At 40.4% G+C, this 14,733-nt stretch overlaps 2 protein-coding genes across 2 annotated transcripts in view; one reads left to right on the top strand and one right to left on the bottom strand.

Moving 5' to 3' along the window:
• The window catches only part of gpr173 (G protein-coupled receptor 173), an 8,413-nt gene extending 8,191 nt beyond the window's left edge, over nucleotides 1–222 (top strand). The window contains exon 2 of the mRNA XM_088989935.1: nucleotides 1–222. This exon is cut by the window's left edge and continues 6,400 nt beyond it. The gene's annotated coding sequence lies outside the window, so the exon portion shown is untranslated.
• A 5,412-nt stretch (nucleotides 223–5,634) lies between these two features.
• Nucleotides 5,635–14,634, bottom strand: wdr13 (WD repeat domain 13). Its single transcript, XM_088989909.1, has 10 exons — nucleotides 14,575–14,634; nucleotides 14,020–14,112; nucleotides 13,378–13,609; nucleotides 12,620–12,729; nucleotides 11,555–11,685; nucleotides 10,504–10,811; nucleotides 8,904–9,084; nucleotides 7,580–7,721; nucleotides 7,359–7,477; nucleotides 5,635–6,398 (listed from the first exon to the last, which is right to left on the bottom strand). Exons 2-10 carry the CDS (start codon nucleotides 14,058–14,060, stop codon nucleotides 6,214–6,216), a joined length of 1,449 nt encoding a protein of 482 aa, XP_088846035.1. The 5' UTR covers nucleotides 14,061–14,112; nucleotides 14,575–14,634; the 3' UTR covers nucleotides 5,635–6,213.
• Between the last annotated feature and the right edge of the window lie 99 nt (nucleotides 14,635–14,733).

Genomic DNA, 14,733 nt, shown 5'->3' with positions numbered 1-14,733 from the left:
CATCGCATAAACCGGATAAGAACTTAATAATAGAGCAGGTCATGTGTAAAATTCTATAAAAACAAACGTTTATTTTCACCTATTTTTAACATCAACATTAACATCTGTACATAAAAAGCTATCTTTCTGCGCCTTACTATACATGGTCGTTTTTTGGCGCGAAAAACGGCTTACTATACATGGTCTTTTTTGTGCGCTAAAAACGCCTTCCGATACATGGTCGTTTTTTTGCGCTAAAAATGCCTTATTAAACATGGTCGTTTTTTGCGTTAAAAACGCCTTACTATACATAGTCGTTTTTTTGCGTGAAAAACGCCTTACTATACATTGTCGTTTTTTGCGCGAAAAACGCCTTACTACACATGGTCGTTTTTTTGCGTGAAAAAGACCTTACTATACATGGTCGTTGTTTGCGCGAAAAACGCCTTACTATACATGGTCGTTTTTTGCGCGAAAAACGCCTTACTATACATGGTCGTTTTTTGCGCGAAAAACGCCTTACTATACATGGTCCTTTTTTGTGCTAAAAACGCCTTACTATACATGGTCTTTTTTGTGCGCTAAAAATGCCTTATTAAACATGGTCATTTTTTGCGTTAAAAACGCCTTACTATACATAGTCGTTTTTTGGCGCGAAAAACGCCTTACTATACATAGTTGTTTTTCGGCGCGAAAAACGCCTTACTATACATGGTCGTTTTTTGCGCGAAAAACGCCTTACTATACATGGTCTTTTTTGTGCGCTAAAAACGCCTTCCGATACATGGTCGTTTTTTGCGCTAAAAACACCTTACTATACATGGTCGTTTTTTGCGTGAAAAATGCCTTATTAAACACGGTCGTTTTTTTCGTCGAAAAACGTCTTACTTTACATGGTCGTTTTTTGCGCTAAAAATGCCTTATTAAACATGGTCGTTTTTTGCGCTAAAAACACCTTACTATACATGGTCGTTTTTTGTGCTAAAAACGCCTTACTATACATGGTCGTTTTTTGCGCTAAAAACACCTTACTATACATGGTCGTTTTTTCCGCTAAAAACGCCTTACTATACATGGTCTTTTTTTTGCGTGAAAAACACCTTACTATACATGGTCGTTTTTTGCGCGAAAAACGCCTTACTATACATGGTCGTTTTTTGCGCTAAAAACACCTTACTACACATGGTCGTTTTTTGCACGAAAAACGCCTTACTATACATGGTCGTTTTTGCGCGAAAAACGCCTTACTATACATGGTTGTTTTTTGTGCTAAAAACGCCTTACTATACATGGTCTTTTTTGTGCGGTAAAAACGCCTTCGGATACATGGTCGTTTTTTGCGCTAAAAACACCTTACTATACGTGGTCGTTTTTTGTGCTAAAAACGCCTTACTATACATGGTCGTTTTTTGCGCTAAAAACACCTTACTATACATGGTCGTTTTTTCCGCTAAAAACGCCTTACTATACATGGTCTTTTTTATGCGCTAAAAACGCCTTCCGATACATGGTCGTTTTTTGCGCGAAAAACGGCTTACTATACATGGTCGTTTTTTTCGCGAAAAACGCCTTACTACACATGGTCATTTTTTGCGCGAAAAACGCCTTACTATACATGGTCGTTTTTTGCGCTAAAAACACCTTACTATACATGGTCGTTTTTTCCGCTAAAAACGCCTTACTATACATGGTCTTTTTTATGCGCTAAAAACGCCTTCCGATACATGGTCGTTTTTTGCGCGAAAAACGCCTTACTATACATGGTCGTTTTTTGCGCGAAAAACGCCTTACTACACATGGTCGTTTTTTGCGCGAAAAACGCCTTACTATACATGGTCCTTTTTTGTGCTAAAAACGCCTTACTATACATGGTCTTTTTTGTGCGCTAAAAATGCCTTATTAAACATGGTCGTTTTTTGCGTTAAAAACGCCTTACTATACATAGTCGTTTTTTGGCGCGAAAAACGCCTTACTATACATGGTCGTTTTTTGCGCGAAAAACACCTTACTATACATGGTCGTTTTTTTCACTAAAAACGCCTTACTATACATGGTCTTTTTTATGCGCTAAAAACGCCTTCCGATACATGGTCGTTTTTTTGCGCGAAAAACGCCTTACTATATATGGTCGTTTTTTTGCGAGAAAAACACCTTACTATACATGGTCGTTTTTTGCGCTAAAAACGCCTTACTATACATGGTCGTTTTTTGCGCTAAAAACACCTTACTATACATGGTCGTTTTTTGCGCTAAAAATGCCTTATTAAACATGGTCGTTTTTTGCGTTAAAAACGCCTTACTATACATGGTCGTTTTTTGCGCGAAAAACGCCTTACTATACATGGTCTTTTTTTGTGCGCTAAAAACGCCTTCCGATACATGGTCGTTTTTTGCGCTAAAAATGCCTTATTAAACATGGTCGTTTTTTGCGTTAAAAACGCCTTACTATACATGGTCGTTTTTTGCGCGAAAAACGCCTTACTATACATGGTCGTTTTTTGCGCGAAAAACGCCTTACTATACATGGTCGTTTTTTGTGCTAAAAACGCCTTCCGATACATGGTCGTTTTTTGCGCTAAAAACACCTTACTATACATCGTCGTTTTTTGCGTGAAAAATGCCTTATTAAACACTGTCGTGTTTTTCGTCTAAAAACGTCTTACTATACATGGTCGTTTTTTTGCGCTAAAAACACCTTACTATACATGGTCGTTTTTTGCGCTAAAAATGCCTTATTAAACATGGTCGTTTTTTGCGTTAAAAACGCCTTACTATACATGGTCGTTTTTTGCGCGAAAAACGCCTTACTATACATGGTTGTTTTTTGCGCGAAAAACGCCTTACTATACATGGTCTTTTTTGTGCGCTAAAAACGCCTTCCGATACATGGTCGTTTTTTGCGCTAAAAATGCCTTATTAAACATGGTTGTTTTTTGCGTTAAAAACGCCTTACTATACATAGCCGTTTTTTTGCGTTAAAAACGTCTTACTATACATGGTCGTTTTTTGCGCTAAAAATGCCTTACTATACATGGTCGTTTTTTGCGCTAAAAACACCTTACTATACATGGTCGTTTTTTCCGCTAAAAACGCCTTACTATACATGGTCTTTTTTGTGCGCTAAAAACGCCTTACTATACATGGTCGTTTTTTGCGCGAAAAACGGCTTACTATACATGGTCGTTTTTTGCGCGAAAAACGCCTTACTATACATGGTCGTTTTTGCGCGAAAAACGCCTTATTAAATAAACACTGTCGTTTTTTTCGTCGAAAAACGTCTTACTATACATGGTCATTTTTTGCGCTAAAAATGCCTTATTAAACATGGTCGTTTTTTGCGTTAAAAACGCCTTACTATACATGGTCGTTTTTTGCGCGAAAAACGGCTTACTATACATGGTCGTTTTTGCGTGAAAAACGCCTTACTATACATGGTCGTTTTTTGTGCTAAAAACGCCTTACATGGTCGTTTTTTGCGCTAAAAACACCTTACTCTACATGGTCGTTTTTTGCGCGAAAAACGCCTTACTATACATGGTCGTTTTTGCGTGAAAAACGCCTTACTATACATGGTCGTTTTTGCGTGAAAAACGCCTTACTATACATGGTCGTTTTTTGTGCTAAAAACGCCTTACTATACATGGTCGTTTTTCGCGCGAAAAACGCCTTACTTTACATGGTCGTTTTTTGCGCTAAAAATGCCTTACTATATTTGGTCGTTTTTTTCGTCTAAAAACGCCTTACTATACATGGTCGTTTTTTGCGCGAAAAACGCCTTACTATACATGGTCTTTTTTGTGCGCTAAAAACGCCTTCCGATACATGGTCGTTTTTTGCGCTAAAAATGCCTTATTAAACATGGTCGTTTTTTGCGTTAAAAACGCCTTACTATACATGGTCGTTTTTTTGCGTTAAAAACGTCTTACTATACATGGTCGTTTTTTGCGCTAAAAATGCCTTACTATACATGGTCGTTTTTTGCGCTAAAAACACCTTACTATACATGGTCGTTTTTTGCGCTAAAAACGCCTTACTATACATGGTCGTTTTTTGCGCTAAAAACGCCTTACTATACATGGTCGTTTTTTGCGCGAAAAACGCCTTACTATACATGGTCGTTTTTTGCGCGAAAAACGCCTTACTATACATGGTCGTTTTTGCGCGAAAAACGCCTTATTAAATAAACACTGTCGTTTTTTTCGTCTAAAAACGTCTTACTATACATGGTCGTTTTTTGCGCTAAAAATGCCTTATTAAACATGGTCGTTTTTTTGCGTTAAAAACGCCTTACTATACATGGTCGTTTTTTGCGCGAAAAACGGCTTACTATACATGGTCGTTTTTGCGCGAAAAACGCCTTACTATACATGGTCGTTTTTTGTGCTAAAAACGCCTTACTATACATGGTCGTTTTTTGCGCTAAAAACACCTTACTCTACATGGTCGTTTTTTGCGCGAAAAACGCCTTACTATACATGGTCGTTTTTGCGTGAATAACGCCTTACTATACATGGTCGTTTTTTGTGCTAAAAACGCCTTACTATACATGGTCGTTTTTCGCGCGAAAAACGCCTTACTTTACATGGTCGTTTTTTGCGCTAAAAATGCCTTACTATATTTGGTCGTTTTTTTCGTCTAAAAACGCCTTACTATACATGGTCGTTTTTTGCGCGAAAAACGCCTTACTATACATGGTCGTTTTTTGCGCTAAAAACGCCTTACTATACATGGTCTTTTTTGTGCGCTAAAAACGCCTTACTATACATGGTCGTTTTTTGCGCTAAAAACACCTTACTATACATGGTCGTTTTTTGCGTGAAAAATGCCTTATTAAACATGGTCGTTTTTTGCGTTAAAAACGGTTTACTATACATGGTCGTTTTTTGCGCGAAAAACGGCTTACTATACATGGTCGTTTTTTGCGCGAAAAACGCCTTACTATACATGGTCGTTTTTTGCGCGAAAAACGCCTTACTATACATGGTCGTTTTTTGCGCTAAAAACGCCTTCCGATACACCATTACTATAAACATGGTCGTTTTTTGCGTTAAAAACGCTAAAAAAAACGCCTTACTATACATGGTCTTTTTTGTGCGCTAAAAACGCCTTACTATACATGGTCGTTTTTTGCGCTAAAAACACCTTACTATACATGGTCGTTTTTTGCGTGAAAAATGCCTTATTAAACATGGTCGTTTTTTGCGTTAAAAACGGTTTACTATACATGGTCGTTTTTTGCGCGAAAAACGGCTTACTATACATGGTCGTTTTTTGCGCGAAAAACGCCTTACTATACATGGTCGTTTTTTGCGCGGTCGTTTTTTGCGCGAAAAACGCCTTACTATACATGGTCGTTTTTTGCGCTAAAAACACCTTACTATACATAGTCGTTTTTTGCGTGAAAAATGCCTTATTAAACACTGTCGTTTTTTTCGTCTAAAAACGTCTTACTATACATGGTCGTTTTTTGCGCTAAAAATGCCTTATTAAACATGGTCGTTTTTTTGCGTTAAAAACGCCTTACTATACATGGTTGTTTTTTGCGCGAAAAACGCCTTACTATACATGGTCGTTTTTTTCGTCTAAAAATGCCTTACTATACATGGTCTTTTTTTCCACTCCATTCCATCGAGCCATTAACCACCATCACAAAGGTAAATAAAACGACTTTATTATACAGTGCAGTTTATTTCTTTAATTATAATACCATAGCACATTTATTACACATAAAATAAGGTATGTTTTGTGTAGTTTTAAGGCTTATTTAGTAGAAAATTATGTTTCATGGGGACCTGGGAACGGATTATTCTCATTTTAATGGTTTCCTATGGGAAATTAATTTTTGGGATACATACTTTTTCCCTTACACACTCTGTCTGGGATCCAATTAAGTTCGTAAGCCAAGGTATCACTGTAGAGCTTTTTGGACTATGTGTAGTGCATGCATACCACAATAAGACAAAACGACAGCAGAGCGACTCACAGTAGTGCCGACGTTGTTTCTACAGAAGCTCACGTCACATCTCGGAGAACAACCATCCGAACGTTTTTCAACAGAAAAGCGACATAGCTCCACCTGATTTTTACAAAACACATCCCGCATTGAACAGTGTTCCGATTGCACTTGACAAGAATGACATGAAAGTTTAATTAGCAGCCCGTTACAGTGAAAACAAAGTTTTGGAAGCAGCAGCCATTTTGATTGGCCCGCCCGAAAACCTTTTTCTCTTGCGTTTACTTTTGCTCTCGCCTCCAGATGATAACCATGCCCGTCGAGTCAGCGGAGGCCAGTAGACTCTCGTCGCAATTGAAGCTGACGTCGAGGACGGGGCCGCCGTGACCTTGCAACTTGTTGACGATGGCCTTGGTGTTGCGTTCCACATCGAAGAAGTACACGCAGGCGTCCTCGCTGCCCGTCACTGCCAACAAAAATGTGTTTTTAGGGGAAAATTGCTTTAAAGGACAACCGACACCATTTTTTTTTGTTTCCTGTTTTTTGTTATGCAAATTTAAAGGACAACCGACGTCTCCGGACAAGTTGTGTCCATAATTTGTAAAATGGCTTCAAATGACTTCTACTGAGCGTATTTTACAAAGATTCCACAGCATATAGCTATATTTTACGTTTTAAGAGTCGCTTTGAATATTCAGGAAGTCTTGTTTTTGAGTTGGTGACGAGTCCTCATGTTACGTCACTGAAGGAACGCCCCTGTCCGAAAAAAAAAAGACACATTGTAGTGGTCCTTCCATCACGTCAATGTATTTTGCTGTACTTGTTTGGTCTGGGGACCTCGTGTTGCACCCAAAAGCCGCCAGAAGAGGGCGTCCAAGCTCCATATAAGGAATTTATCAGCCTGTGGCCACAGGAGGTCGCCATCTTCTGCCTCTTTTCGGTGCTACATTTTCCCCCTCAGATACCTCAAAATGTCATGGAATAAATTCTTTAATCGATTGCAAACATGTATGCTTTCCTCTTCAGAACTATTTGAATCATATTCATAACTGGATGAGTAACAAGAAAGCATCTTCTCCGAATCTGAAGCCTTTGTTTTGATTCTCCAGCAAGGCAAGACGTCTTGGGGTGACACCACAAACAAGGGGGCGGGACCTTCTGAAACTGGCTACTTCCTGTTTCAATTTTTTTTTGCAGTTTCAGCACACTTTAACTCATTTTTATTGGTGTTTTGCATTTCACAAAAAAATATCAGACTGCGTGTTTTGGGTATTTTCGATGCTATAAAACGTTTTTCTGATGTCAGTTAGGAAACAAAAAAAAATGGCGTCGGTTGCCCTTTAAACGGCGTCGACAATTTTGGAATACATTTCTGACGTTTCTGAAAGCTCTTCGATTGTATCCTAATAATGCAGGTGACACTTACCAACACAAGCACCTTGTCGAAAGGACATCAGGGGGCAAAAGATGCTATGAACCAGCTGCGAGCTATGCCGGATGGGGAAGCTTCTCTTCAATTGAAGCCCACCTTCACTGTCCATCACCCTGAAAAAGGTCAGAGGATCAAAAACAATGATATGTAGTGTTCCCACACACCTGTGAGTGAATGTGTCGATATGTCTGTGCGCGCATGGCAAACAAACAGACCTGTAGAGCAACAGCTTATCGATGCAGGCGTTGACTAGCAGGGAAGGATCTCGAGCTTCTCGGCTTATCCACGAGCGAGCAGAAATGCTGCAGATGGAGCTGCCTTCGTTCACCACCAGTCGTTTGGCTTTGGTCAACTTGCCTGCGTCAGAGCAGTGGAGGAAGGAATGGCGTGGATAAATTAACAGTCGAGACTAAAGTGCTGACAAAGATAGCGTGTGGTTAACGATCTGGTTTCTTTACTTAAGAAAAGTTATTGATTCAAATTTTGGGGATAAAATAAACCCATTAGGTTCTTTCCAATTCTATGAATTAATCCTCGTGTATTTTGTTTTTCTACTTCTTTCATTCCTTTCATAACTTTGCTGCTGTGAAATGTGAATTTCTCCACCATGCTAAAAGGAGATATATTAACACCTCAGGTTCCACTTGTATCACTATAGATAAAAAAGGTTTCTTCAGTCGTCATCTGTACGTCTTTGAAGGTGTCGGACGTTTCGCTTCTTATCCAATAATAATAATAATAATATTGCAATTTTAGTAATAATAATACTCAAGGACACTTTACAATCAAACATTTTATGAGGTTATCACATTCATAGTAAAAATTCGAACAGTTTAATGAGTATTTTAGTAGGCGCAAGGACACTTTCTGCCACTAGGCACCAGCCCTGCCCCCCCTGCCCCTTCCCACTGCCACACTCACCGAACTCTGAGTACACGCTATACTATCATCCTGAACTCAATTTTTTTTTTCCGTTTTTTTTTCTGCAAGACCTCACTTCAACCTTTTTTTTTTGTTTTTTTGCATTACTACACTACCTCACTTTACATACGACGCTAACTCACTTTACATACGACACTACCTCACTTTACATTCAGAAATTACATGTATTGTCTGTTGTCAATTGTCTGTCTTTTTAGCCACATTTTAAGTGCCTTGCACACTGGGTCCGAGAGGACATTAATTTCATCTGTGCTGTATGTAATGCATATTAGCATATTTGACAATAAAGCTGACTTTGACTTAAGTGTATTCAAGTTATTTCCTGGTCAATTGCACCCTCTAGTGGACGTGTATAATATCACCCCACACTCGCAGTCTATTGATTCAGACATAGCTCTACTGAAGGCCGAAGATTGACATGCACGTCCCGTCACTGCCTAAAGGTATTGCAAAAGCTCATTAGAATACGACATGGCGCTTTGGAGTGGCCATGTTTCATTTGTGCTTTTGCAACGTCGTTCACGTGCAATTGAAGCTTCAAAAATTAGCATTCGTTCGGGGCAAGCCTCGGACATGACACAATAGCTGTGACGTTACCTGTGGCCATATCGAAGAGGAAGGAGAAGATGCTGCCCCTGTCGTCGCCCGCCCAGAGGATCCTCCCTGGAGAGTCGAAGGAGAGTGACAGCACACGTCCGGTGAGCTTGCTGGAGCCACCCTTTACTTTCTTGCCCGTGGAGATGTTCACCACCTGGAGGTGATGCTTACTGTTGCCCACCTGTTGGAAACAAGGTGCACGTTTGTTTGACTTAGCGTCCCAGTACCAGTATGCTAAGTCGACCATTGCTACATGTGGCTAAGGGTGTTTCTGTGTTGTCTAAGCAACGGTTTGGGGCAATAGAAGAGGTTGAAAAACTGTTGATTTGGATTAATGAAAAGCGGCTAGCGGGGGACGGTGTGAGTGAGGGTATTATCTCGGTGAAAGCGTGGCAACTTTACTCGTATATCATCAAGAGGCAACTCCATCACAAAGCAGCTGCTCCGCCCCCAAACTCTGGAACTCACGTCCTCCCAACATTTGTAACATCGATTCTCTTCCCACATTCTAGGCAAAATGGCTGATTGCTTTTCAAAGTAAAAGCAGGTACAGTGATACCTCGGCTAATGAACTTAATTGGTTCCCAGACAGAGTGTGTAAGGCCAAAAATGTGTGTTCCAAAAATTTATTTCCCATAGGAAACCATTAAAATGAGAATAATCCGTTCCCAGGTCCACATAAAACATAATTTTCTACGAAATATGGCTTAAAACTACACAAAATAGACCTTATTTTATGTATAATACTTGTGGTATGTGGTAATTATATGGAATTATAATTAAAGAAATAAACTGTACTATATAATAAAGTCATTTTATTTACCTTTGTGCTGGTCGTTGATGGCTTGATGGAATGGAGTGGCCGGTTTCATCAGCATTAAACACTTGATGAGGAACGTAGCCTTCTTCTTTCACCATCTTGAGGAATGATCCCTCGTAGGTGCTTTCTCTGCGATAATTTTATCTAGTTCCTCATTAATTGTGTTCTGTTTAGCCGGTGAAGGAAATATAATATTCTAACCTAACACTGGGTTGATAGCTTTTTGCATCAAGTGTACAGATGGCTTGTGCGGGTTATATTTGGTTCTTGACCAATCACGTGGCTTTAACCGACGACCGGGGGCAGGGAATAGAGGACCAAAACAAGCCGGATGCCATTATCTTGTTAGGAGAACGGGCTCGTTCACGAACGACACTCACTCATTGTGGCAGCTCCGTGTGTATCCAGAAAAATAGTTTGTATGGCAAGGTGAAATTTTCATAAATTTAACGTTCGCTAACCGAAAGGTTCGTAAGCCAAGGGGTTCGTAAACCGAAGTATCACTATTTGCAAATGTCTTATTTTGATGAAATGGAAAGTCTGCTTTCATTAAGGACCACAGTAAGCAACGAAGATTAACTGTTGAGAGGCTGAAATTCAGTGAAAAGGGTTGAAACTAAATAAGATCTGTAAAAGATGATCTTGATGATCAAAATTTTTGAGAACAGATAAATTGTCCGCTAGCCAAAAATTACTTCAGATGAGCAGGAAGGCAAGATTTTGACACAATTAAGACAAAAAGGTCAGTGACAGAATGACAGGAATCAAGTTATGACTCACCACAGTGAGATTGTTATTCATCGGTTGAAAAGTGCAGCAGAGTAGCTCGCTGGATTCGGGATCTCGGACTTCTCGGATGCAACGGCCGTCCTCGGTGTTCCAGATGCGCAAGGTCCCGTCGAGCGACGTCGACACAATCACATCGTTGCTGAGGGACCAAGCAAAATCTGTCACGGGGCCACCGTGGCCCTTCAGGATCACTTTGACGGCGACGGGAGGCGGGGACAGGGTCATGATGGACAAGGTGCCGTCCAATGAGCAGCAAGCCAAGAGGTGCTTGTCGTCGTTGGCAAACTGCAATCGCGGTACTGCGAGAAGGCAGGAAGACACAGTCATAATGGCCCTCCAACTGAACCGTTAAAGGACAACCGACGCCTCTGTACAAGTTGTGTCCATAATTTGTAAAATCACTTCAACTGACTTCTACTGAGCGTATTTTACAAAGATTCCACCGCATGTAGCTATATTTTACGTTTTAAGACTCACGCTGAATATTCAGGAAGTCTTGTTTTCGAGTTGATTACGATGCCCGACGTGACGTCACTGAAGGAACACCCCTGACCGAGAAAGCGACACACAATGCATTTTGGCTACTTTGTTTGGTATGAAAACTTCATGTTGATCCGTGTTGATGGTGAAATTAGAAGGAAAAAAAAAAAATAATGCGATGGTGAATCGTTGTGTGTTGGACCAAGACTACTATTTGATACTAGTTGACACAAATTCCCAGCGGACAAATCAGCCCATTTCCAACGGAGCTTGGCCACCATCTTGGGCATTTTCTGGGAGCTACATTGGAGTCCAGACGCCTCAAAATGATAGGACTTCATTAATGGATTGCAAACATTTATGCTTTCCTCTTCAGAACTATTTGAATCATATTCATAACTGGATGAGTAACAACAAAGCATCTTCTCCGAATCTAAAGCCAACACAAACAAAAAAAAAAACATCCAAAACAAGAATTATATTTCACTGATACTGTAAATTGGCCAGTCTATCTCGAGATGTAAAATCCATTCCAAAAAAAAAACCTAACAAATGTGCCTACCTGCAGAATCGACATGTTGGTCAAATATGTGATGCATTCCAGCAAAGGCATAATTTTCACTCAAAGTTGTGTCCCCAGCCATGGCTCGACTCGCTTCTGCCACCGAAGTTGGCACCAAACTGCCTGGAGGCCTGCAGAGCCCGAGGAGAGCGTCAGTACAGAACTTGGTACTACTTGGGGCTTCTGGAGGAAAAACACCAATCGACTTTTACCCGAAAAAAAGTAGTCTGAATATCACGACTATCCATATTTTGTGTTTATTTTTATTGTATTTTAGGTTAAGAGTTTTGCAAAGCGCTTTGTTGCAGCTTCAGCTGTTTTTAAAGCGCTATATAAATCTATCGGTAGTGTACTGTATTGTATTGTATTGTATTGTATTGTATTGTATTGTATTGTATTGTATTCCGTCCGATCATAGCTCCTCCCCCTGTGAGGGAGTCGTCCAATCAAATGGTTTCATCCAAAGCAACTTTTTATATTGAAAGGCGCTGAGAAATTAAATGGATTATTATAATAATAATAATAATAATAATAATAATAATAATAATTCTATTATTATTATTATTATTATTATTATCTAGATGGCTAAATAGCTGGCTATCTATTTATTTGCTATATATTAGCTATCTAGCTAGCTGGCTGCCTATTTACCCTATCTAGCTATCGATTCGCTGACTAGCTATCTAGTTAGCTGGCTAGCTATTAGTTATTTATTAGCTAGCTAGCTAGCTTTCTATGTATTTAAGTTATTCGGGGTTGCGTAAACCCTGGCTCATGTGGCTGCCGCTGCTCACCCACGGACATAATAGCAAAAGTATCCACTCAATAGCAAACCACGTGTGGAAAAGTAGTCCGGCAGCCACGGTGGCGCTGTTCGGCCATGTGGTTTGGTGTTCTTCCGCCGTAAATTGCGGCGCTCCGTGTGTTTCCCGAAAACTAGTTTGTATGCCAAGATTATATTTGCGTGAATTGAATGTTCGTAAGACAAAAAGTTTGTTCGCTAAAGCGTTCGTAAACCGAGGTATCACTCTATTTGAGCCTGGATGACTCGAGCGGTGGGATTACCTTTCATCGTAAACGGCTCTGTTCATTTGGGCTTGAAGCTGGTAGGAGCCTCTGCTGATGGACCGCCGGTGGCCACGAGCCCCTTGGGCGCGAGGGTCTTCCTCAAAGTCCTGCTCGTGACAAAAAGAAAGGGAGACGGACCATGTGACATTGTGTAGATAGGATTTTCACTTCAACCGATTCAACAGTAGTGAAACACGGAAATCTTAAAACAGTGCCATTGTGACATACGGTACAAGTTTATTTCTTTACGTGACGAAGTTCATGATAGTTTCTTGTACGTCAAATATTGATTCAACTTTGATGTGTAAAAACATAATACAGTGATACCTCGGTTTACGAAACCCTTGGCTTACGAACTTTTCAGTTTACAAATGTTAAATTTATGAAAATTTTACCTTGGCAAACAATTTTTTTCGTACACGGAGCTGCCTCAATGAGTCTTTCGCGAATGACAAAATGGCAGCCGACTGTTTTTGTCCTATATTCCCCGCCCACAGTCTTCGGTTACAGCCACGTGATTGGTCAATACAGTAAAGTCTCGTTATATCGATATCGGATATATCGATAGTTCCGGTTATATCGATACTATTTCTATGCACGCACGGAGAAAATTACATGCAAACAGGGTCGGATATATCGATAGTCCCGGTTATATCGATATTTTTTCGGACTCCCTTGAATATCGATATAACGAGACTTTACTGTAATTCCAGAGATCTAACCAGCACTTCTATGCGTCTTTCTGCGGTTCTGACCTCCATGCGGTCCAGTGTGGTGCGGGAACTACGCACACTGCTGGCCCGAAAGCTGCTCTGCTCGGAAAGCGGCCCGTAGCGCAGAGCCAGCAACTGACTGCGCAGTCTCAGATACTGTCTGCGCAGACTCGGCTCAAAGCCGCACTTGGCGTTTTCTCGGAGCAGCTGGCTGCGGCGGCGAATATACTGAGTTCGGAATTGTGGGAAGGTAGGCGTGCGGTAAGCATTGTACCTGGGGGAGAGAAAACAGTGAAATAGAAAATTATGATGAATGTGCAACGAAAAGACATTTGAGCATGGATTCTGTTTGCTTAATGCACATCTTAAAAAGCATGTACAGTGATACCTCAGCTCACTAACTTAATTGGATCACAGAAAGTGTGTGTAAGGCGAAAAGTTCGTCTTCCAAACATTACTTTCCAATAGGAAACCATTAAAATGAGAATAATCCGTTCCCAGGTTCCCATAAAACACAATTTTCTACTAAATAAGCCTTAAAACTACACAAAATATACATATTTTATGAATAATAAATGTGCTATTGGATTATAATTAAAGAAATAAACTGTACTGTATAATAAAGTTGTTTTATTTAGCTTTGTGATGGTTAGATGAAGATTCCAAAGTGTGTGTTGGTCTCACCTTGCGTCCACTGCCAAAACCTGCTGCCAAACTGCTGCCATTAGACAAAAAAAGCACAGTAGGCGAAGAACAAGCCGCCGCCTGAGGCAGAACCTGGACACCACACACCACAGCTTTTAATGTGAAGGAAGCAGAAGTAAACATACTCAAGTCAACACGTTCATCTAACTAAGTAAGATAGACGTGGTTGAGGACGTGAAATGGCCGTTCTATTTTACTGTCAGCTACACGACAGAAGATGGTGGACTACCAAAGGGGCCAGTCTTTTCAGTATTTTCTTCTCCCGTGTCAACTTGACAGCAAGAGATGAAGAGTGTCGTGTAAAAGTCACCACAGAGCTCTTGGTTTGACGTGCTTCCTCCCATTTGGGTTTGCTAATGCAGCTGGCTAGCAACTCGAAGACGAGTCACGTCGTGATGATACACGACAGTTTAACTCGATCGGTCTTAAATTCAACCAAGGGCGTGTTAGTTGTCAGTCACGTACACATCGGTGAAGATTTACTTGCACGGGCATAGCAAGGAAATGCAAAAAAATGGTTAGAAAACGACGTACCTTCTTTAGCTTTTCTCCATCGTCGGGCTTCCGGGAAAGTCACGTGATCCGGCAATCATATGAAGGTCTGGATGAAGACGATTCTGAATAACAAATAATTACCTCGATTTCTTCAAGTGTAAATTTGCATCGACAAAAATAGTCATTGAATTCTTTTTA

Source organism: Hippocampus bargibanti, linkage group LG01 (genome assembly GCF_051943395.1).
Source record: "Hippocampus bargibanti isolate YZ-2025 linkage group LG01, ASM5194339v1, whole genome shotgun sequence".
NCBI classification, from domain to species: Eukaryota; Metazoa; Chordata; class Actinopteri; order Syngnathiformes; family Syngnathidae; genus Hippocampus; species Hippocampus bargibanti.
Note: the sequence above shows the minus strand (reverse complement) of the source record. Positions and strands in the feature narration are given on the sequence as shown.

What these genes read in the sequence shown, in the direction of transcription:
- wdr13 (XM_088989909.1), bottom strand. Translation starts at nt 14,060, where the DNA reads ATGGCAGCAGTTTGGCAGCAGGTTTTGGCAGTGGACGCAAG. An exon ending in AGAGCCGTTTACGATGAAAG is followed by an intron (nt 11,686 to 12,619) that starts GTAATCCCACCG and finishes CGGGCTCTGCAG; the next exon opens with GCCTCCAGGCAGTTTGGTGC. An exon ending in CCTCTTCGATATGGCCACAG is followed by an intron (nt 7,722 to 8,903) that starts GTAACGTCACAG and finishes GCTCTGACGCAG; the next exon opens with GCAAGTTGACCAAAGCCAAA.